Raw genomic sequence first — 23452 nt, 5'->3', positions numbered from 1 at the left:
TTCTTGTTCACACCAGATTTGAATTTCTTATTCATTTAAGCAAATTGCATGTGTTTTGGCACACGTGTGCAAAAGAGGAAGTACAATTGTTTACAATTTGCACAATAACTACATGCACATGGCTTGCTGATCAAACCTGACGTGTCACGTCCTGACCATAGAAAGCGATTATTTTCTATGGTAGAGTAGGTCAGGGCGTGACAGTTTTTTTTCTAGTTTAGATTTTCTATGTTATGTTCTAGTTTTATATTTCTATGTTGGGTTTTGTTTAGGATTATCTCCAATTAGAGGCAGCTGGTCATCGTTGGCTCTAATTGGAGATCATACTTAAGTCAGTGTTTTTCCCACCTGGGTTTGTGGAAGATTGATTTTGAGTAAGTGTATGTTAACGCTTCATCACGGTTTGTTGTTTTTGTTCCTTCAGTTTATTTTGTATGTATTGCATAGTTTCACAGTTCAATAAAATATGTGGAACGATAATCACGCTGCACTTTGGTCCGCTTCATCCTACGACACGAGTTGATTCTCAGTGAAATTGTCATACTCTTCACAACTTCTAAACATTCTTTCATTGTGTGAGCCGTCACGTGTAAAATGATCCATTCAATTACCAAAATCTGTCAGACATGCATGTATATGCCATGGAATGTTTATGATGTCTGCTAAATTGACAAATTACCTGCCAGGTGACATAGTAATGAAATCGGAATCACAATCTTACCAATCAAGTTTGGAAGCATATATATGGAGCTTTCCCACAGAACAATCACTACCATTTCTGAACATGGAGGAACATCACAACACTGAACAGCAGCTACATGCTGGTGGAAGAGAAAGAAGAAGTGTAAGAATGTGTGGTGGTGGTGTTAGGGGGAAGACATAATAGAGGAAGAGGTAGAAGGCAAAGAATAAAAGTCCCTGATGAAATCAGAGCCACAATTGTGGACCATGTCATAAACCACAGTCTTACAATGGAAGAGGCTGGTCGGAGAGTACAGCCTAATGTAAACAGGTCCACAGTGTCATAAACCATGGTCTTACAATGGAAGAGGCTGGTCGGAGAGTACAGCCTAATGTAAACAGGTCCACAGTGTCATCAATTGTGCAAATATTCCATAGGAAAAACAGGTAAATATGTACTCGTTCTTTACTTTAGTTACAGCATTTCATTCACAACAATACAGTAACTATTGTAAAGGTAAATGCAAGTCTGAAAATCACAATGTACTGTAAGATATGTATGAGGAATACACAGTAATACAGCACAATTTGAATTCAATATACTATCTGTAACATGGTCTATTTGTGAATTCTACATGTCATATATAGGACTGCACAACGACCTCATGCTGGTGGCAGAGCAGCAGTATTCAGCCATCAGCCAGAACAAGAAATTTGCAACATGGTCATAGCCAACAATTCCATCAGGCTAAGAGATCCAAAGTGCAATCATAAATGACGACAATATCTTCGCAAATATCAATTCTGTCAGCATTTCCACTATAGACAGAGTTTCGAAAAAAATCAAATGACTATGAAACAACTCTACAAGGTGCATTTGAGAGGAATCGTGAAGGAGCTGCGGTACCAGTATTCTGGTTCTGCTTTTCTTTTCTTAGTCAACCTTGTGTTCTTTTTCTTTGTGTTCTGGAACGTAGCCCTGTTTCTTTGTGTTCTGGAACGTAGCCCTGTTTCTTTGTGTTCTGGAACGTAGCCCTGTTTCTTTGTGTTCTGGAACGTAGCCCTGTTTCTTTGTGTTCTGGAACGTAGCCCTGTTTCTTTGTGTTCTGGAACGTAGCCCTGTTTCTTTGTGTTCTGGAACGTAGCCCTGTCTTTCATTTTTGTTCATTGATTTAACCTGTGTTCGTTTCTCACCTGGTCTCATCAGCTTCCTGTTGAGTTCAGTTCTTTCGGTTTGTATGGTTGTGAGGTATTGTTTGTTTTTGATTACCTACCTGTATTTGTCCATTGCCTGCCTGTGACGACAATTCCTGCCTTCTGCGACAGCTTAATAAACATCTGCTGCTCCCTGCGCGTGAATCTACACCTTTTTCTCCCTGAGTTTTCATTACAAGTGTGTCCAGGTAAACCATTGGTGTGCGCATGGTATATTGTACAGGGAGTTTTACTGTACTTCAATGATGCCTGTATATACTTCTTGAAGTTGTAGATACTCATAAGAACAGAAAACATGTATACTTTACTAAACTGTCTGATTCTAGAATAGTTTTACATTAGCATAAGTTTATATTTTGTTTCTGTGTTACTATATAGAGAATAACGGAGCTAGAAAGACATGACGTGACCCACATTCTTGTTTTTGTGGACGAGGCTGGGTTCAATCTGACCAAAGGCAGGAGATGTGGCCGCAATCTCATTGGACACCGAGCCAGAATTGGCACACCAGGCCAACGTGGGGGCAGTATTACGTGTGCTGCCATTTCTGAGAATGGTGTGAGCACACATTCCACACATTGGGCTCTATAACACCCAACTTCTCCTGGGCTTCCTAAATACACTTTACAGAGACCTAATGCCAGAACACCAAAGAGGTTTAGTTAGACTGTATTTGGCAAATTCTGTAATTGTGTGGGATAATGTCAGCTTCCACCGACCCAACAGTGTTCGGGAATGGTCTGCTGCGCATGAAAGAATAACAATGGAGTTCCTTCCACCATCCTCCCCATTCCTGAATCCGATCGTTTTTGTTCAGCATGGAGGTGGGAAGTGTATAACAATCTGGCACAAGGTTAGACACCATGAATGCTGCTTGTGAGGACATTGCAGGGGATGGTTGAGCCACGCAAGGAGATTACAATTTTTTTTTCCCCCCCTGGTGCATCGCAAGGGAAAACAGATGTGATGTTGACCAATCTCTGGCCAGACCAACAAGAGCGACAGGCTGTCCACCAAGAAGATGGGAACTTGTTGTGTTACGTACTGTGAGGAGGTACAATTTATTGTTTTTTACAACACTGTTGCGGGGTTTTTACATTTTTTATGCATGGATGTCATTTTGTGGCAAATGTTCTGTTCACTATATATGACTTTATATGTAAAAATGGACATGCAAATGTGAATTTCTATTTACATGTAACACATTGCTACAAAAATAAGTGTACTGTATACATACAAATGTGCATATCCTTTTTCTGTGTACTACAGTATTGCCTTTCCCCAGTAAACTTTGACCTACTGTTGAAATCGGTATCTAAAAAGTTCAGTGTGATACACAATAGCATTCCGCTAGACAAAACGGACATTCTTGTATAGTACAGTAAGCAGTCAGTGTCAGCAAAAAAAGTAGACCAGAACTGCCATTTGTATATAACAAACATTTCCAGGGTTGACTGCCATGGTGAAAAAACATCTAAACATTTTGACCAATACGGCTCACACGATGACAAACGTTTCATTTTGGTGGCGTTGGCCAATTTACTGACACAATAACTAGGTTTTGAAGCGTGAATTAAATGTTTTTGGTGAGTTACTACATTTTTCAGACATGCAATAGAGTTGTGATGTTCCTTAAAACAGTTGTGACAATTGCACTTACAGTTTAGAGAACGTTCAAACTGTTTCAAAAAATGAGCCAAAGCGATTGAGAAACTGCAATATACAGAATCCAATGGGTGCCATTAACTGATGGTGACATCTAGTGGTTAAAACAGCTGTGTGTGTGACATGCGTGTCCCTTTGGACATGGTTATGATACCGCATATTGTCTGTCATAAAATACACATTCAAAGTATAATGAAGTGTTTTGTCGTATCTCAGGGTATATGAGGATGTTTACATGAAATTATGTTCATTATTAGTCCAATTGAACACATAACATGACATACATAAAATCAGTGAAAAACAATGGGTTTATTTTACTATGATTATCCATATATTTGAATACATATCATCTGAAATATATCAACATTTAAAATTGTAAATAGTGTATACAAATATCTTAAAATCCAGTTGTATACACTGAGTGCACAAAACATTAAGAATACCTGCTTTTTCTATGACATAGACTGACCAGGTGAATCCAGGTGAAAGCGATGATCCCTTATTGATGTCACCTATTAAATCCACTTCAATCAGTGTAGATGAAGGGGAGGAGACGGGTTAAAGAAGGATTTTTAAGCCTTGAGACAATTGAGACATGGATTGTGTATGTGAGCCATTCAGAGGGTGAATGGGCAAGACAAAACATGGAAGTGCCTTTGAACAGGGTGTGGTAGTAGGTGCCATGCACACTGGTTTGAGTGTGTCAAGAACTGCAACACTCTGGATTTTTCACAACAGTTTCCCGTGTGTATCAAGAATTGTCCCACACCCAAAGGACATCCAGCCAACTTGACACAACTGTGAGAAGCATTCGAGACAACATGGGCCAGCATCCCTACGGAACGCTTTCAACACCTTGTAGAGTCCATGCCCCAACGAATTGAGGCTGTCCTGAGGGCAAAAAGGGCTGCAACTCAATATTAGGAAGGTGTTCCTAATGTTTTGTACACTCAGCGTATATTTATATATGTGCAAGAGTATATTTCTCTAAATAATCTTCGCATACATATATTACAATATTACCCAATGTCGTCCATGTACAGTTAATAAATAGTGACTATTTCATTCAATAACTTCCTATGGAGAGGTTGTATATCTCACTTTCCTATACCCTGAGCTACAGTATGTCATTAGAACGACAACAAAATCATGACCTGAACCCTTGTTTTGTCTTGAACTATAGTGCAACGTGAGTTAATGCTATTTGGAAAAGTACCGTCACTTCCGTAACTTGCCAATAAAGCTGTGTTATATCATTGCTTCATACATTTTGACGAATTGCTAATGAATGAGATTGTACATATATATTAACTGTCGTATACGCATGTCAGAATCGTTTCCATATACCGTGACATGTATTCTTCGTCATCACATTCACAAATGTAGTTGTACAAAGCTAAAATCTGAGGGAAAATTCGGAAGAAATGTCAACTATAAGACCAACGGGTGACAGGCATGTACACTTACATTTACATTTATATTCAGATTGTCAATAAATCTGTTTTTCCCTAAAGACAAAGAAAATAAAAAGTATTGGAAGAATGATGCATAATAAATATGCCATTTAAAATCTTTAGGAGGTTGAGCTACCTTTGAATATCTCTGATGTGTCCAAGAAAATTCAAATTGTGGGAACATATCCATTCGAGTCCAATTGAAAACTTTCAAAAGGATAATACATAGAAAACTTATTAGGTTACATATCATAGTACACTATTTTCTTATCAAATGGGTTTCATATATTCAAGAGCATATAACAGCAAAAATGTGATTGAAGATACAAAGCTGTACTTGAATATGTATACAGCAAAACATCCACAAAAATCTTGCTATTGTCCCAAAATGAGGGTGTCCATTCCAAAACCCTCTACCGCATATGGCTATAATGTTGGCATTTCAATTTCAGTTAGGATGACTTTACACTTTGAGTTTAGATGCCGTTTTGATATGAAATCCAGTAAATTGAATCCACAGGGAAACTGTGCTGTTTTTTCCACTCGCATTGCATTTGAACAGTTCCCCCCCCACAAAAAAAACAATTGAACTAAATAAATATAGGGCACAACACTGAATCCATGACATAACATATCATACATTATGTAATAACAATATTAATCAATTACCATGTGCTTCGCTATTTCAACAAACAGAAGACAAATAGGCAGAGACGGGAGTCAAAAAGAGACAAATAGAGACGGGAGTCAAAAAGAGACAAATAGAGACGGGAGTCAAAAAGAGACAAATAGAGACGGGAGTCAAAAAGAGACAAATAGAGACGGGAGTCAGAAAGAGACAAATAGAGACGGGAGTCAAAAAGAGACAAATAGAGACGGGAGTCAGAAAGGAGCAAACACACACAGTACACAAAGTCCTCCCGGAGATCCTTCATACATCTGCACAACAGAACGAGAAAACAAAGGGAAGGAGGAAAGAGGAGTGAAAAAGGGGAGATCTGTCCATTTTTTTGTCTCCACAAGTAGACTGAGGGTTACTCTGGAATGTGCTTGTCTCTTATTCAAAAACTCGTAGTACTAGTCACAAGTGCTTCAGGTTCACGCGGTGAGATAGACTGTGAGAAAGACTGGTGTTACCCCGGGTGACTCACCTCACAGCAGCCTGCAGTGAATGGAAAAACCTTCTGCCGTCGTGTGCCTCCACTCACTCTGTCAACATCAGTAGCTTGTGCTCTTTTTCCATAACAAGTGAAAGTCACAGTGCCTCCATGTGTGTTTGTTCCTCCGTGTGCTCTGGGCTCTTCCAGCGCCCCACCCCACACCCCTTCACTTGTAGAGCAGGGGGATCTGGCTGTTGTGACAGTGGTTGCGACTTATCTTGCTGTCCGCCTGGTACAGGTTGGAGGAGTTGGAAAAGGAGGGGGGTAAGGAGGAGTGATTGTCCGACGCGGGGTTGGGGTAACCTGGTGGGGGCAGGAGAGACTTGGGGTCTGGCTGGGAAGAGGGCGGGGACGGGTTGCTGTGGTTCTGATTGGTGCCAGATGAGGGCCGTCGTCGGTTGCGCAGGGCCTGTCTCTCAACCAGCTGGTTGCGGAGCTCCGATACCCTCTGCTCTTTCTGAGAGCACGGAAGAGGAAGAGGTCTTATTAATACTGGACACTCATGGGTAAAGTGGAATCATTTCTAAATCATTCACTGAGCATGAATTAGACATGTATTCATCATGTATCAATCATGTATTAATCAAACCAAATGTATCTCTTAGTAAAATATAATAAAAATTAATGATTGGAATGATTGATTGCTAGGTCAAATAATTCAGACATATTAGATGTATTTTAATAGATGCATTGTGATTGTATTTTGATAGCTCAGGTATCAAAGTGATTGTGTATTGTAGTACCACCTGTATGATAAAGATTGGTTGAATGATTGATTACTAGTTCCAATAATTCAGATGTATTTTATATGTATTAGACATATTTCAATCTAGATGTACTGTGATTCTATGTTGATAGCTAAGGTGCATCAAAAAGTGTGTACTGTACCTCCTGTATGATCTTCTGCAGCTCACGGTTCTCTCTCTCCAGCTGGCGAGACTTCTCCTCGTCGTTGTTGTTGGTGGACGAGCCGGTCTTCAGCGTGTCCTGCTGCTCCGACTGCCACTCACCACGCGTAATCAGCCTGCGCATCTAGAATAGAATAGAATATAACTTTATTCTACACAGCCAGAGAGACAGAGAAGAACCATATACTATATGTGAATTTGGAAATGTTAACATTGAAGAAAGTATTGACACGTTGTTTTTGAGTGCTGATGCAAGTGTACATTAAATACTGCTGCTAAATGACTCAGAGTCCTAGGCATCCTATTCCCTATATAGTGCACTACTTTTGACCAGAGCCCTGGTCAAAAGTAACACACTATAAAGGGAATAGGGTGCCATTTGGGACGCAGATCTATTCTATACAGTATACTGTACCTTGGGCACAAAGAGCACCACCAGCGTGATGTAGACAGAGAACACTATGGCCAAAGCGGCAAAGGCAAAGGAAGCGTCCTGCTGTGACGTGAGGATCATAGTGACGGGAGCCGTGATTATGCACAACACCTGCAGAGACGGGGGGGAAATAAGGGGGGATAGAGAGGATGAGAGAGGGAGCGAGAGAAAGGGGAAAGAGAGAGGGAAGAGGGGGAGAGAGGGATATAGAAAGAGAGAGAGAGAAACAAAGAGGTAAATATCAAGGGAGAGGTGAGAGAGGAAAATAAGATCTAAAAAAGCGCTCGGCAACTGCTTATCATTCCAACGAGGTTCCCAATATGAAAACATCATTAAAAAGTCATAGAGGAAGTAGCAGGTTAGCAGTACCATACTGGCACATCATCACAATGTCAAGCCTTACAAAAGCTCTCTGCTTCCCAACAAGGAGGCCTTTGCAGATTTATTTTAAAGGAGTCGATCTCATACAGGGCACCATTTACGTAGGGAAATGTATAATTTATCTATGTGTATCACACCACGAAATATACACAATTAAATAAAATGGTGAAATCAACATCTATGCTTTCCCTTTGTCCGGACCTGCAGCTGTGTTTAACAATTTCATCAAGCTATATGAATGATTGATCAATTAAATGTTCTTTCCTCTGCTTTTTAAAAAAACCCGACTGTATGCACTTCATAATTGCATAACCGCCCCACAGCAAATGCGCAGTCAAAAGCTGTAAAACTGTGGGTGGTTTGCAATCGTAAGTGTTTTGGTTCCTCATTAAACTGTTTTGAGATGGGAATCTGGGCAAATTCTGGCAATTAGGTAAATCATTGTTCAGAGAGTACTAAAATGTTTGCACATTGTTGAGCAGAAATAGAAACCCAGCCTAAAGCTAAAGTTATACAAATGTTTGCCCGTATAAGAGCAGCAGTTTGTTCCAGCAATAGTCTACATTACCAGACATTTAATGGGTTTGCTCACCTGTGTCAGTAGGGTTACACCTATGTGAGTAGGATTACACCTGTGTGAGACACCTGTGTGAGTAGGATTACACCTGTGTGAGTAGGATTACACCTGTGTGAGACACCTGTGTGAGTAGGATTACACTGGTGTGAGTCGGATTACGCCTGTGTGAGCCGGATTACGCCTGTGTGAGTAGGATTACACCTGTGTGAGTCGGATTACGCCTGTGTGAGTAGGATTACACCTGTGTGAGTAGGATTACACCTGTGTGAGTAGGATTACACCTGTGTGAGACACCTGTGTGAGTAGGATTACACCTGTGTGAGTAGTATTACACCTGTGTGAGTCGGATTACGCCTGTGTGAGTCGGATTACGCCTGTGTGAGTCGGGTTACGCCTGTGTGAGTAGGATTACACCTGTGTGAGTAGGATTACATCTGTGTGAGTCGGATTACACCTGTGTGAGTCGGATTACATCTGTGTGAGTAGGATTACACCTGTGCGAGTAGGATTACACCTGTGCGAGTCGGATTACACCTGTGCGAGTAGGATTACACCTGTGTAAGGGTTACCGAATGGCTATGGCTACTTGTTTACAACACTTAGATGGTGCAATGGTACTGTATGTTATCGCTGCTATCTTAGTTATAGTGAAGCTTAAATACCTCTATTGGTCCTTCACTGATTCAAATCAAATTCAAATGATTGTTTAAGTATAGCACTAATGCTTTGCTTTAGAGCCAAAAATACGTCTTCCAAAAATACATTTATGAACACATGATTACCACCAGAAATAATGAGTCTTAGCAGTATGTCATCATTATGCACTGACGAATCATTGAATCTCATGTCCACACAGAGACAATGTCTAGCCCCTGCTATCTTTCTACCAATAGTTAATTGTTGCTTGGAGATCATTCGCTCGATGGACTGCCTAAAATGCAGAGCGGAAACCAGAGCACTCCCCCTGTGATGGTTGAGACTCACAGCCACGTTGTAAATAGCCATCCCCACGGCTCGATGGTCATTGATCTTCTCCGTGGAAACAGACTTGGTCTCGTAGGCCAGAAATATCCCCAGCAACAGCAGCAGTCCCTTGTAGCCATACACTACACCTGGTGGAGAGATAGAGGGAGGGAGAGAGAGAGAGAGAGAGAAAGAGAGAAAGAAAGAGAGAGAGTGGGAGAGAGAGAATGAGAGAGAGAGAGAGAGATGGAAAGCGAAGACGATGGAGTGATGTTAGGCAGTTGACTGAAGGTAATGCATGTTCCCTTTTATTTCTTCTGTCCAAGTGTCCATTGTTCTTTCATTACGTCGCTCAATGGGGTGACAATATATTTGCATAGCACAGAGAGGGAATACTATGGGGCAATGGCACAGTTTGTGACCCATATTAATTGAATTTGACAGTATAATGCGTTCAGAAGAGCTGCCACTGTCAGGAAGAGAGGCAGTATGGTGATAGTGAGAGAAAGACAGATGAAAGGAGAAGATAAAATGAAATTGTATGAGGGGAAGATAAAGGCGGGGAATGACTGACTTGAGTGAGTGAGAGGAGGGGAGGAAAAATGGGGTCAGACAAAAAAAAGACAGAAAGAACTAATGTGGGGGGCTGAGATACGAGGAGTGTTTAATTTACAATGAATGGACTGGGGAACGAGGGAGTGAGAGAGTGAAAAAAAGAGGGAACGAGGGAGTGAGAGAGAGCAGTAGGGAATAGAGGAGGGATACCGAGCCATGTGTTCATCTTCTCTGAGGTGCAGTGCTCCAGGAGGGGCTGAATCAGGACATCCAAGTCTCCTTTAGGGGCCTCCCTAGTGAACTTCTACTCGGAGAGAGGGTGGGGGGAGTGAGAGAGAGAGAGAGAGAGAATGAGAGAGAGACAGGGAGAGCGAGACAGGAAGAGAGAGACATGGAGAGAGAGACAGGGAGAGAGAGACAGGGAGAGAGAGACAGGGAGCGAGAGACAGGGAGCGAGAGACAGGGAGAGAGAGACAGGGAGCGAGAGACAGGGAGCGAGAGACAGGGAGAGAGAGACAGGGAGCGAGAGACAGGGAGCGAGAGACAGGGAGCGAGAGACAGGGAGAGAGAGAGGAAGTGAGAGGGAAAGTGAGAGAGAACGGGAGACAGAGTGAAAGACATTCCGTTGTGATATCCGCAATTCATTAACTTTAAAACTGACAAGTAGAAAGTAAACGAACAATAAGATGACTGACATCAAAGCAATAATATTTTGTTGAAAACCAGACGTGACAGTGGTAACATACGAAAGCTAATACCACATAGAATACAGTACCCTCTAGAAAGTATTCACACCCCTTGACTTTTTACACATTTTGTTGTGTTACAGCCTGACGAAGGCCGTGTGGCCGATACGTAAAAGTTTACTAAAGAACAGTGATACTATCAAGAGTGGTGTGTGGCTTTCTTCTTTTTTCTATTACAATGCCCCTTCAAAAAAGATAGCTCAGATGTGCGAGTACCTTTAGAATATTGAATTTTGTTGAGTTACAGCCTGAATTTAAAATGGTTAACATTTCAATGTTTGGTCACTGGCCTACACATAATACCCCATGATGTCAAAGTGGTATTATGTTTTTAGAAATGTTTACAATTGAATAAAAAATGAAACGCTGAAATGTCTTGAGTCAATAAGTATTCAACCCCTTTGTTATGGCAAGCTTAAATAAGTTCAGTAGTAAAGTTGCATGGACTCACTCTGTATGCAATAATAGTGTTGAACATGATTTTTGAATGACTACCTCACCTCTGTACCCCACATATACAATTATCTGTAAGGTCCCTCAGTCGAGCAGTGAATTTCAAACACAGATTCAACCACAAAGACCACAGAGGTTTTCCAATGCCTCGCAAAGAAACCTACTGGTAGATGGGTAAAAATGAAAAAAGCAGACATTGAATATCCCTTTGAGCATGGTGAAGTTATTAACTTACACTTTGGATGGTGTATCAACACACCCAGTTGCCGGAGAGGAAGGAAACCGCTCAGGGATTTCACCATAAGGTGACTTTAAACCAGTTACAGAGTTTAATGGCTGTGATAGGAGAAAACTGAGGATAGATCAACAATGTTATTACTCCACCATTTTTTTATTTAACCTTTATTTAACTAGGCAAGTCAGTTAAAAACAAATTCTTATTTACAATAACGGCCTACCGGGGAACAGTGGGTTGGCGCCGGAGAAGAAGACACGTTTTATGTGCCCCCAACCGATTGTGTTTTTTGTTTGTAACTTATTTTTTTTCTGATTTTGTACATAATGTTCCCGCTACTGTCTCTTATGACCGAAAATCACTGCTGGACATCAGGACTGCGATTACTCACCACTGACTGGCAGAATCCTATTTTTCCTTTAGCGAGTTTGACAAGGCCGACGCAAACAATATACTGCTTTCTTGGGAACAGGCCCAGATCCCCGTGATTTGCGTGGAGGCGGAGAAAAAGGGGCCGCAGGGCCGGCTGCCTTCTGAGAATTTGTAGGCGATTGAATAAACCACCACTTCCTTCCATTCTGCTAGCAAATGTGCAATCGTTGGACAATAAAATAGATAACCTACGTTGAAGATTAAACTACCAACGGGACATTGAAAACTGTAATATCTTATGTTTCAAGGCTGAACGACGACACTATCAACATACAGCTGGCTGGTCATACGCTGCACCAGCAGGATAGAACAGTGGCATTTGGTAAGACAAGGGGCAGCGGACAACGTATTTTTGTAAATAACAGCTGGTGCACGATATCTAAGGAAGTCTCGAGCTGTTGCTCGCCTGAGGAAGAGTATCTCATGAAAAACTGTAGACCACACTACCTACCTAGTAGAGGTCGACCGATTATGATTTTTCAACGCCGATACCGATACCGATTATTGGAGGCCCAAAAAAAGCGGCTACCGATTAATCGGCCAGGGGTTTTTTTATTTGTAAAAATGACAATTACAACAATACTGAATGAACACTTATTTTAACTTAATATAATACATAAATACTATCAATTTAGCCTCAAATAAATAATGAAACATGTTCAATTTGGTTTAAATAATGCAAAAACAAAGTGTTGGAGAAGAAAGTAAAAGTGCAATATGTGCCATGTAAAAAAGCTAACGTTTAATTTCCTTGCTCAGAACATGAGAACATATGAAAGCTGGTGGTTCCTTTTAACATGAGTCTTCAATATTCCCAGGTAAGAAGTTTTAGGTTGTAGTTATTATAGGAATTATAGGACTATTTTTCTCTATACGATTTGTATTTCATATACCTTTGGCTATTGGATGTTCTTATAGGCACTTTAGTATTGCCAGTGTAACAGTATAGCTTCCGTCCCTCTCCTCGCTCCTACCTGGGCTCAAACCAGGAACACATCGACAACAGCCACCCTCGAAGCAGCGTTACCCATGCAGAGCAAGGGGAACAACTACTCCAAGTCTCAGAGCGAGTGACGTTTTAAACGCTATTAGCGCGCACCTCGCTAACTAGCTAGCCATTTCACATCGGTTATACCAGCCTAATCTTGGGAGTTGATAGGCTTGAAGTCATAAACAGCGCAATGCTTGAAGAATTGCGAAGGGCTGCTGGCAAAACGCACTAAAGTGCTGTTTGAATGAATGATTACGAGCCTGCTGCTGCCTACCACCGCTCAGTCAGACTGCTCTATCAAATATCAAATCATAGACGTAATTATAATACAATAAACACACAGAAATATGAGCCATAGGTCATTAATATGGTCGAATCCGGAAACTATCATCTCGAAAACAAAACATTTATTTTGTTCAGTGAAATACGGAACCGTTCCGTATTTTATCTAACGGGTGGCATCCCTAAGTCTAAATATTCCTGTTACATTGCACAACCTTCAATGTTATGTCATAATTACGTAAAATTCTGGCAAATTAGTTCGCAACGAGCCAGGCGGCCCAAACTGTTGCATATACCCTGACTCTGCGTGCAATGAACGCAAGAGAACTGACACAATTTCACCTGGTTAATATTGCCTGCTAACCTGGATTTCGTTTAGCTAAATATACAGGTTTAAAAATATATACTTCTGTGTATTGATTTTAAGAAAGGCATTGATGTTTATGGTTAGGTACAGTCATGCAACGATTGTGCTTTTTCGCAAATGCGCTTTTGTTAAATCATCCCCCGTTTGGCAAAGTTGGCTGTCTTTGTTAGTAAGAAATAGTCTTCACAGTTCTCAACGAGCCAGGCGGCCCAAACTGCTGCATATACCCTGACTCTGTTGCAGAGGTTACACATTTTCCCTAGTTAAAAGAAATTCATGTTAGCAGGCAATATTAACTAAATATGCAGGTTTAAAAAGATATACTTGTGTATTGATTTTAAGAAAGACATTGATGTTTATGGTTAGGTACACGTTGGAGCAACGACAGTCCTTTTTCGCGAATGCGCACCGCATCGATTATATGCAACGCAGGACAGGCTAGATAAACTAGTAATATCATCAACCATGTGTAGTTAACTAGTGATTATGATTGATTGATTGTTTTTTATAAGATAAGTTTAATGCTAGCTAGCAACTTACCTTGGCTTCTTACTGCATTCGCGTAACAGGAAGGCTCCTCGTGGAGTGCAATGTAAGACAGGTGGTTAGAGCATTGGACTAGTTAACCGTAAGGTTGCAAGATTGAATCCCCAAGCAGACAAGGTAAAAATCTGTCGTTCTGCCCCTGAACAAGGCAGTTAACCCACCGTTCCTAGGCCGTCATTGAAAATAAGAATGTGTTCTTAACTGACTTGCCTAGAAAAAAATATTATAAAATAAAAAATAAAATAAAAATATTGGCAAATCGTTGGCCAAAAATACCGATTACCGATTGTTATGAAAACTTGAAATCGTCCCTAATTAATCGGCCATTCCGATTAATCGGTCGACCTCTACTACCTAGAGATTTTTAATCTGTATTTTTCGTAGTTGTTTACATACCACCACAGTCAGAGGATGGCACTAAGACAGCATTGAATGAGCTGTATTCCGCCATAAGCAAACAAGAAAACGGTCACCCAGAGGCGGTGCTCCTAGTAGCCGGGGACTTTAATGCAGGGAAACTTAAATCCGTTTTACCAAATTTCTATCAGCATGTTAAATGTGCAACCAGAGGAAAAAAAACTCTGGACCACCTTTACTCCACACACAGAGACACATAAAAAGCTCTCCCTCGCCCTCCATTTGGCAAATCTGACCATAATTCTATCCTCCTGTTTCATGCTTACAAGCAAAAATGAAAGCAGGAAGCATCAGTGACTAGATCAATAAAAAAGTGGTCAGATGAAGCAGATGCTAAGCTACAGGACTGTTTTGCTAGCACAGACGGGAATATGTACTGGGATTCCTCCGATGGCATTGAGGAGTACACCACATCTGTCATTGGCTTCATCAATAAGTGCATCGATGACGTCGTCCCCACAGTGACCGTACATACATACCCCAACCAGAAGCTATGCATTATAGGCAACATCCACACTGAGCTAAAGGCTAGAGCTGCCACTTTCAAGGAGCGGGACTCTAACCCGGAAGCTTATAAGAAATCCCGTTATGCCCTCCGACGAACCATCAAACAGGCAAAGCGTAAATACAGGGCTAGGATTGAATCATACTACACCGGCTCTGATGCTCGTCGGATGTGGCAGGGCTTGCAAACCATTACAGACTACAAAGGGAAGCACAGCCGAGAGCTGCCTAGTGACACGAGCCTATCAGACGAGCTAAATAACTTCTATGTTCGCTTCGAGGCAAATAACACTGAAACATGCATGAGAGCACCAGCTGTTCAGAAAGACTGTGTGATCACGCTCTCTGCAGCCGATGTGAGCAAGACCTTTAAACAGGTCAACATTCACAAGGCCGCAGGGTCAGACGGATTACCAGGACGTGTACTGCGAGCATGCGCTGACCAACTGGCAAGTATCTTCACTGACATTTTCAACCTCTCCCTGTCCAAGTCTGTAATACCAACATGTTTTAAGCAGACAACCATAGTGCCTGTGCCCAAGAACACTAAGGCAACCCGCCTGAACGACTACCGACCCGTAGCTCTCACGTCCATAGCCATGAAGTGCTTCGAAAGGCTGATCATGGCTCACATAAACACTATTATCCCAGAAAGCCTAGATCCACTCCAATTTGCATACCACCCCAACAGATCCACAGATGATGCAATCTCTATTGCACTCCACACTGCCCTTTCCCACCTGGACAAAAATAACTCCTATGTGAGAATGCTATTCATTGACTACAGCTCAGCATATATTGCCCTCAAAGCTCATCAATAAGCTAAGGACCCTGGGACTAAACACCTCCCTCTGCAACTGGATTCTGGACTTCCTGACGGGCCGCCCCTAGGTGGTAAGGGTAGGTAACAACACATTTGCCACGCTGATCCTCAACACAGGGCCCCCTCAGGGGTGCGTGCTCAGTCCCCTCCTGTACTCCCTGTTCACTCATAACTGCATGGCCAGACACGACTCCAACACCATCATTAAGTTTGCCGATGACATAACAGTTGTAGGCCTGATCACCGACAACGACGAGACAGCCTATAGGGAGGAGGTCAGAGACAACAACCTCTCCCCTGATCGAGACAAAAGAGATGATTGTGGACTACAGGAAAAAGAGGACCGAGCACCCCCATTCTCATCGATGGGGCTGCAGTGGAGCAGGTTGAGAGCTTCCACATCACCAACAAACTATCATGGTCCAAACACACTAAGATAGTCGTGAAGAGGGCACGACAAAGCCTATTCCCCCTCAGGAAACTGAAAAGTTTTGGCAGTCGGAAGTTTAAATACACTTAGGTTGGAGTCATTAAACCTTGTTTTTCAACCACTTTTTTTAACAAACTATAGTTTTGTCAAGTTGTTTAGGACATCTACTTTGTGCATGACACAAGTCATTTTAACAACAATTGTTTACAGACAGATTATTGCACTTATAATTCACTGTAGTAATTCCTGTGGGTCAGAAGTTTACATATACTAAGTTGACTGTGCCTTTAAAAAGCTTGGATAATTCCAGAAAATGATGTCAAGGCTTTAGAAGCTTCTGATAGGCTAATTTACATAATTTTAGTCAATTGGAGGTGTACCTGTGGATGTATTTCAAGGCCTACCTTCAAACTCAGTGAGTCTTTGCTTGACATCATGAGAAACTCAAAAGAAATCAGCCAAGACCTCAGAAAAAAAATTGTAGACCCCCACAAGTCTGGTTCATCCTTGGGAGCAATTTCCAAATGCCTGAAGGTACCACGTTCATCTGTACAAACAATAGTACGCAAGTATAAACACCATGGGATCACGCAGCCGTCATACCACTCAGGAAGGAGACGCGTTCTGTCTCCTAGAGATGAACGTACTTTGGTGTGAAAAGTGCAAATCAATCCCAGAACATCAGCAAAGGACTTTGTGAAGATGCTGGAGGAAACAGGTACAAAAGTATCTATATCCACAGTAAAATGAGTCCTTTATCAACATAACTTGAAAGGCCTCTCAGCAAGGAAGAAACCACTGCTCCAAAACCGCCATAAAAAAAGCCAGACTACGGTTTGCAACTGCACATGGGGACAAAGATCGTACTTTTTTTGAGAAATGTCCTATGGTCTGATGAAACATAAATAGTACTGTTTGGCCATAATGACCATTGTTATGTTTGGAGGAAAAAGGGGGAAGCTTGCAAGCCGAAGAACACCATCCCAACCATGAAGCACGGGGGTGGAAGCATCATGTTGTGGGGGTGCTTTGCTGCAGGAGGGACTGGTGCACGTCACAAAATAGATGGCACAATGAAGAAGGAAAATTATGTGGATATATTGAAGCAACATCTCAAGACATGAGGGGGTCTTCCAAATGAACAATGACCCCAAGCATACTTCCAAAGGACAACAAAGTCAAGGTATTGGAGTGGCCATCACAAAGCCCTGACCTCAATCCCATAGAAAATATGTGGGCAGAACTGAAAAAGCGTGTGCGAGCAAGGGGGCCTACAAACCTGACTCAGTTATACCAGCTCTGTTAGGAGGAATGGGCCAAAATTCATCGAACTTATTGTGGGAAGCTTGTGGAAGGCTACCTGAAACATTTGATCCAAGTTAAACAATTTAAAGGCAATGCTACCAAATACTAATTGAGTGTATGTAAACTTCTGACCCACTGGGAATGTTATGAAATAAATAAAAGCTGAAATAAATCCTTCTCTCTACTATTATTCTAACATTTCACATTCTTAAAATAAAGTGGTGATCCTAACTGACCTAAGACAGGGTTTTTACTAGGATTAAATATCAGGAATTGTGAAAAACTGAGTTTAAATGTATTTTTGCTAAGGTGTATGTAAACTTCCGACTTCAACTGTATTACCTCAACTAACCGGTGCCCCCGCATATTCACTCTGTACCATTTCCCCCCCTGTATATAGTCTCGCTATTGTTATTTTACAGCTGCTCTTTAATTACTTGTTACTTTTATTGATTATTCTTATCCATTTTTTTTAACTGCATTGTTGGTTAGGGGCTCGTAAGTAAGCGTTTCACTGTAAGGTCTACACCTGTTGTATTCGGCGCATGTGATTAATAAAATTTGATTTGATTAACTGCCTTGTTCAGGGGCAGAACAACAGATTTTTATCTTGTCAGCTGGGGGATTCGGTCCAGCAACCTTTCGGTTACTAGCCCAATGCTCTAACCACTATGCTACCTGCCGCCCCAATACTAACCTAATTGACGGAGTGAAAAAAAGGAAGCCTGCACAAAATAAAAAATATTCCAAAACCTGCATCATGTTTGCAACAAGACACTAAAGTAATACTGCAAAAAATGTGGAAAAGCAATGAACTTTTTGTCCTGACTACAAAGCGTTATGTTTGGAGCAAATCCAACACAACACATCACTGAATACCACTCTTCATATTTTCAAGCATGGTGGTGGCTGCATCATGTTATGGGTATGCTTGTAATCATTAAGGACTGGGGAGTTTTTCAGGATAAAAAAGAAACGGAACGGAGCTAAGCGCAGGCTAAATCTTAGAGGAAAATCTGGTTCAGTCTTTTTTCCACCAGGCACTGGGAGATGAATTCACCTTTCAGCAGGACAATAACCTAAAACACAAGGCCAACTCTACACTGGAGTTGCTTACCAAGAAGACAGTGGATGTTCCTGAATGGCCAAGTTAAATCTGCTTGAAAATCTATTGCAAGACCTGAAAATGGATCTCTAGCAATGATAAACAACCAATTTTACAGTTGAAGAATTTTGAAAATAACAATGGGCAAATGTTGCATAATCTAGGTGTAGAAAGCTCTAGCGACCCAGAAAGACTCACAGCTGTAATCGCTGCCAAAGGTGCTTCTTTCAACAAAGTATTGACCCAGGGTTGTGAATACTTACGTAAATAAGATATTTCTGTATTTAAATCTCAATAAATTTGCAAAAAAATCTAAAACCATGTTCTCATTTTGTCATTATGGGGTATTGTGTGTAGATGAGTGAAAAAACAAACAATTTAATCAATTTTGAATTCAGCCTGTAACACAACAACATTAGGAAAAAGTCCAGGGGTGTGACCGATATGACAGTGTCACTGTACCTCCACTGTGATGTGTAAAGGATCCACAATCTGCCAAATCATGAGTGACAGGACGTCTATGGCTAGTAACACTCCAACTGTTGCATAGAGTTTCCATGGCTCCAGGTGCTGCAGGGATACAGGAGAACCAATCACAATCCAAGGACCAAGGGTAATGCAGTGAGTCCACAAACAAGGATAAATGGGCTCAAGCATACAGTAGATAAACTACCAACAGAGTACAGTATTGTATACGTGTATCAGCACAGAATACTTAAGTTATCAGAGCTCCCTTTAAAAAGAGATTCATGTCAATGGGCTTCCCTGGTTAAATAAAGCACACATAAATTCATTGGCATTTAGACAATAATGTTAAAATATTCTAAGTGTAAATTGAGGAGTTACTAGGCAGTGGATGCTATATGCACAACAGTGGTTTTTGAATGAGTAACATATCAAGAAGAAATTTGGCCCAAAAAGGATAAAAGCAAAATAAACAACATGCTTCTTCATTTTCCATCACTTCATTCTGGCTTGCTTCTAGCCCTGCAACCGTTCACCCTACGCATAACCAAACCGTATTACATAGACCTTGTCACCTCTTCTCTCCAAGTGCATGAAATGATTTGACTGCCTTCAATAGTCTTGCCATATTCTGACTTGGGAACTTTTTAAAGTACTTTCACAGAGCTCTTTGGCAAATTGCCCTTGCATGGCCATTAAAGAGAGCTGAAAGTCAACATGATTCGTCTTGCATTGGCTTAACTAATAAAGCCCCCGAAGGTTGGATTTCCACATAGAACGTTAATACTCATACATATTCATAAATGCTCCATAAATGGCTTAATCTCTCATTCTTCTGATTAGGTCTTAGAAGAATTCCCACAACACATCGCGCACTCGCAGTGTCTCCCTAGCTTCAGGACACACTATCTTAGAGAGGACACACACATGCATACGTAATCAAGCTGATAGTGTGAGCATCACGGCTATGAGTGTGTGTGGAGGTATCTCTCTGTATGAGTGTGAGTAAGTGTGTGTGTGTCTGTGTGTGCGTGCGCATGCATTTGTGTGTGTGTACGTGTGTCTGTTTGTCTGTGTGACTCCTGTCTCTGTTTCAAACCTGTCGTACGCTGCTCTACTCTACTCTACTGTACTTTAATGTACTCTATTCTACTCTACTCTACTCTACTCCACTGTATTCTACTCTACTCTACTCTACTGTACTCCACTGTATTCTACTCTGCTCTACTCTACTGTACTCTATTTTTCTGTACTCTACTGTACTCTACTGTACTCTACTGTACTCTACTGCAGTATATCCCACAGTAGAGGATATACAGAGATACTTTAACATGCAGAGCAAAGCACATCTCCCAGTGGCTTATGTATTTTTTATCTGCCAACACCACACATTCAGTACTGTAGACTCTGGAGCTTCCCTGTTCCCTCCTCCGGCCCTCCTAAAAGGCTTACCTTCCTCTTCTCCTTCTTCTCCTCCTTCTTTGTGAAGAGATTGTGTACCCACCAAATCTTGGTGAACATGCTGCCATAGGCCAGACTGAAGCCCAGGCCGAGCAGCCACAGACGGAACTAGACAGAGAGGGAGAGAGAGAGATTTTGTTGATTCAATATTTTACTTTTTTGATGCTTTGGCAATGCAAATGCAATTTTTATTATGCCAATAAAGCAACAACTGAATTGATAATGAGAGAGAGAGAGAGAGAGAGAGAGAGAGAGAGAGAGAGAGAGAGAGAGAGAGAGAGAGAGAGAGAGAGAGAGAGAGAGAGCGAGAGCGAGAGAGCGAGAGAGAGAGAGAGAGAGAGAGAGAGAGAGAGAGAGAGAGAGAGAGAAATAAGGAGAGAGACAAGGAATATGAGAAATAGAGAGAGGCAGAGAGTGAAATAATTTCTCCTGACAAGCCATTACAGCACATCCATCTACTCTAGCACTAGAAGAACAACCCATTCCCACGGCTTTAGCTGTGTTACCTGACAGACCACAGTGAACTGGGACCTGTGGATGTGGTGTCCGTCGATCCCCAGGGGAAACACAGCAGCCAGGGCCATCATACAGCCCACTGCTGTCATGTTGTTCAGGTAGGGCTGGGAGTTCTGGATGTACCTGGCACAACACACACAAAGAGGGTATGAAGAAAGGCCAGCGAATATAGACAAAACCCACAAAGGGACTGTTTCATGTGCAACACTGTATTGGAACTACTTGTCACAACAGCATCAAACTAATGTCATAAACGTGCCATATTTTGTCACTGAATGCAAAGTGACAAGGCATTTTGCATGGATTACAGACAGTAATGCCAAATGTCGACATAAACGGGAATATCACTTGCCCACAGCCATCTGAAGACCTACAAGCAGGACCCACCTGGAGGACAGTCATACTCGACCCAGCGTGATTGCCAATGATGATGATGAATTTTGATGATGAATTGTTGATGATGAATTGCTAGCTGTAGCCAATATTCTTTAATTGAACCTTTAACTAGGCAACTCGGTTAAGAACAAATTCTTATTTACAATGACGGCCTACAATGACAGTGTTGCTTAAATGTGCAAGATAAATTCCCTCTGTTGGGGAAATAAAGTTCTAATCTTACCGGACGTTGCTGTTGTAGATGTTGAAGGTCAGACAGACGATGCCCAGCAGGATGCCCAGACCAGCGAAGACAGACACAGCAGCAAACAGCTTCTGAGAGAGGTACCTAAACTCCTCAATGACTATTGTCGAGTCAGCCGGGGGCCCGGCACCTGAACAGAGAGAGAGAGCGAGAGAGACAGAGAGAGAGAGATAAAGAGATATATATCGAGAGAGAGAGAAAGAAAGAAAGAAAGAAAGAGAGAAAGAGAGAGAGAGAAAGAAAGAAAGAGAGAAAGAGAGAGAGAGAGAGAGAGAGAGAGCGAGAGAGGAGAGAGAGAGAGAGAGAGAGAGAGAGAGAGAGAGAGAGAGGCAGGACAGAGGTTATCCATGCCTTAAAGAGACAGACAATCTACTGTACTGTACTTGAAGTCACTCAGAACAGAACAGGGCAAAAGGACAATTATGTTTTGAATTAAGATCAAAATCAGAATTTGAACATCAGGGAGGGCACTACACTCAGTAACCTCTACAGACACCAACCTAAAGGATCAAATGAAATTGGCACAATCAATTATACAGTAACTGGTATACATTATTGTGTTGCTCTCAATGATTTAATTCAATGACCAATAAGGTACAGAAATTGAGAATAAACAAGGATAGATGTGGAAATTAGGACGTGTTCACCCTAAATATCTCAAAACATGTGCAACACTAAAAAGTAACCAAAAAATAGTAATTGGTTCTTTCAAGGTAGGGGATGGTTGAAAGTGCAGCTGACTGACTTTATCTTTCTCCGATTTCTCTCTGTATCCTCCTGTCTGTCTAAATCCAGCTCTGCCTGCAGATCCTGACAGCTTCTCGGGGTGTGGGTGTCACTGTGTCCTTACGTAAAGGCGGATGACAGTGACATAGACTTGTGTCAGTGTGTGGTGACGTGTCCATGTCAGGAAGAGGGTGACACAGTGTCGAGTCCCAGTGGTGTCACAATACCAGGGCGCCCACATTTGGTTTGACGGTTTCAGCGATATCACACCACTGACTTGCCTAAAGTGACATCTGAGACATCCTGTCTAAGAACAGTGACGGCTGTTTGAAGGTGTGTGTGTTCTTGTGTGCATTGAAGAGAGAGCGAGCACTGTCCTGTCAGCTGATGTGTTTGCACTGTTTAAACCTTCCTCTGTCCTTGATCAAGGAATCAGGACAGGGTGTTGCCATGGAGACCAAGATCTGTAACAGTTGCCACAGTGATTAGGAAGACAGCTGAGCTGAAGTGGTTGTTAGGGGCGACCGCGATGAGAGCAAGAAAGTGACGGAGTAATTCAACAAGGGGTAAACAGAATGGAGAACAGGAGAGTTAAGTTAAGAGAACAATCACCTCCACAGCAGACCCAAATCGCCTCTGCCACGGTACATCAAGCTAAACTGACCTCCGTTACCTGTAGAACAAACTAAACTCACCTCTGTTACCTCAAGAACAAACTAAACTCACCTCCGTTACCTGTAGAACAAACTAAACTCATCTCCGTTACCTGTAGAACAAACTCAACTCACCTCCGTTACCTCAAGAACAAACTAAACTCACCTCCGTTACCTCAAGAACAAACTAAACTCACCTCCGTTACCTCAAGAACAAACTAAACTCACCTCCGTTACCTGTAGAACAAACTAAACTCACCTCCGTTACCTCAAGAACAAACTAAACTCACCTCCGTTACCTGTAGAACAAACTAAACTCACCTCCGTTACCTCAAGAACAAACTAAACTCACCTCCGTTACCT

At 41.7% G+C, this 23452-nt stretch overlaps 1 protein-coding gene and 2 long non-coding RNA genes across 3 annotated transcripts in view; 2 read left to right on the top strand and 1 right to left on the bottom strand.

Annotated features, from left to right (window-relative positions):
• The first annotated feature begins 501 nt into the window (after positions 1-501).
• On the top strand, positions 502-1524 carry LOC115164947 (uncharacterized). The gene is made up of 2 exons (XR_003870034.1): positions 502-1128; positions 1330-1524. It is a non-coding gene; the product is annotated as an uncharacterized LOC115164947 (long non-coding RNA).
• A 279-nt stretch (positions 1525-1803) lies between these two features.
• On the top strand, positions 1804-3754 carry LOC115177672 (uncharacterized). Its single transcript, XR_003872445.1, has 2 exons — positions 1804-2084; positions 2275-3754. It is a non-coding gene; the product is annotated as an uncharacterized LOC115177672 (long non-coding RNA).
• Positions 3755-6249: 2495 nt separating this feature from the next.
• LOC115177665 (gamma-aminobutyric acid type B receptor subunit 1) overlaps positions 6250-23452 on the bottom strand; it is a 49596-nt gene continuing 32393 nt past the window's right edge. Inside the window, exons 16-24 of the mRNA XM_029738612.1 lie at positions 21690-21840; positions 21061-21193; positions 20546-20662; positions 19091-19198; positions 10203-10296; positions 9459-9586; positions 7499-7627; positions 7064-7207; positions 6250-6632 (exon numbers count right to left, since the gene is read on the bottom strand). Coding sequence (XP_029594472.1) covers positions 6342-6632; positions 7064-7207; positions 7499-7627; positions 9459-9586; positions 10203-10296; positions 19091-19198; positions 20546-20662; positions 21061-21193; positions 21690-21840 — 1295 coding nt within the window. The 3' untranslated portion in view covers positions 6250-6341. The remainder of the gene's footprint in view (positions 6633-7063; positions 7208-7498; positions 7628-9458; positions 9587-10202; positions 10297-19090; positions 19199-20545; positions 20663-21060; positions 21194-21689; positions 21841-23452) is intronic.

This window comes from Salmo trutta, chromosome 3 (genome assembly GCF_901001165.1).
Source record: "Salmo trutta chromosome 3, fSalTru1.1, whole genome shotgun sequence".
NCBI classification, from domain to species: Eukaryota; Metazoa; Chordata; class Actinopteri; order Salmoniformes; family Salmonidae; genus Salmo; species Salmo trutta.
This window is presented reverse-complemented; position numbering and strand designations above follow the sequence as displayed.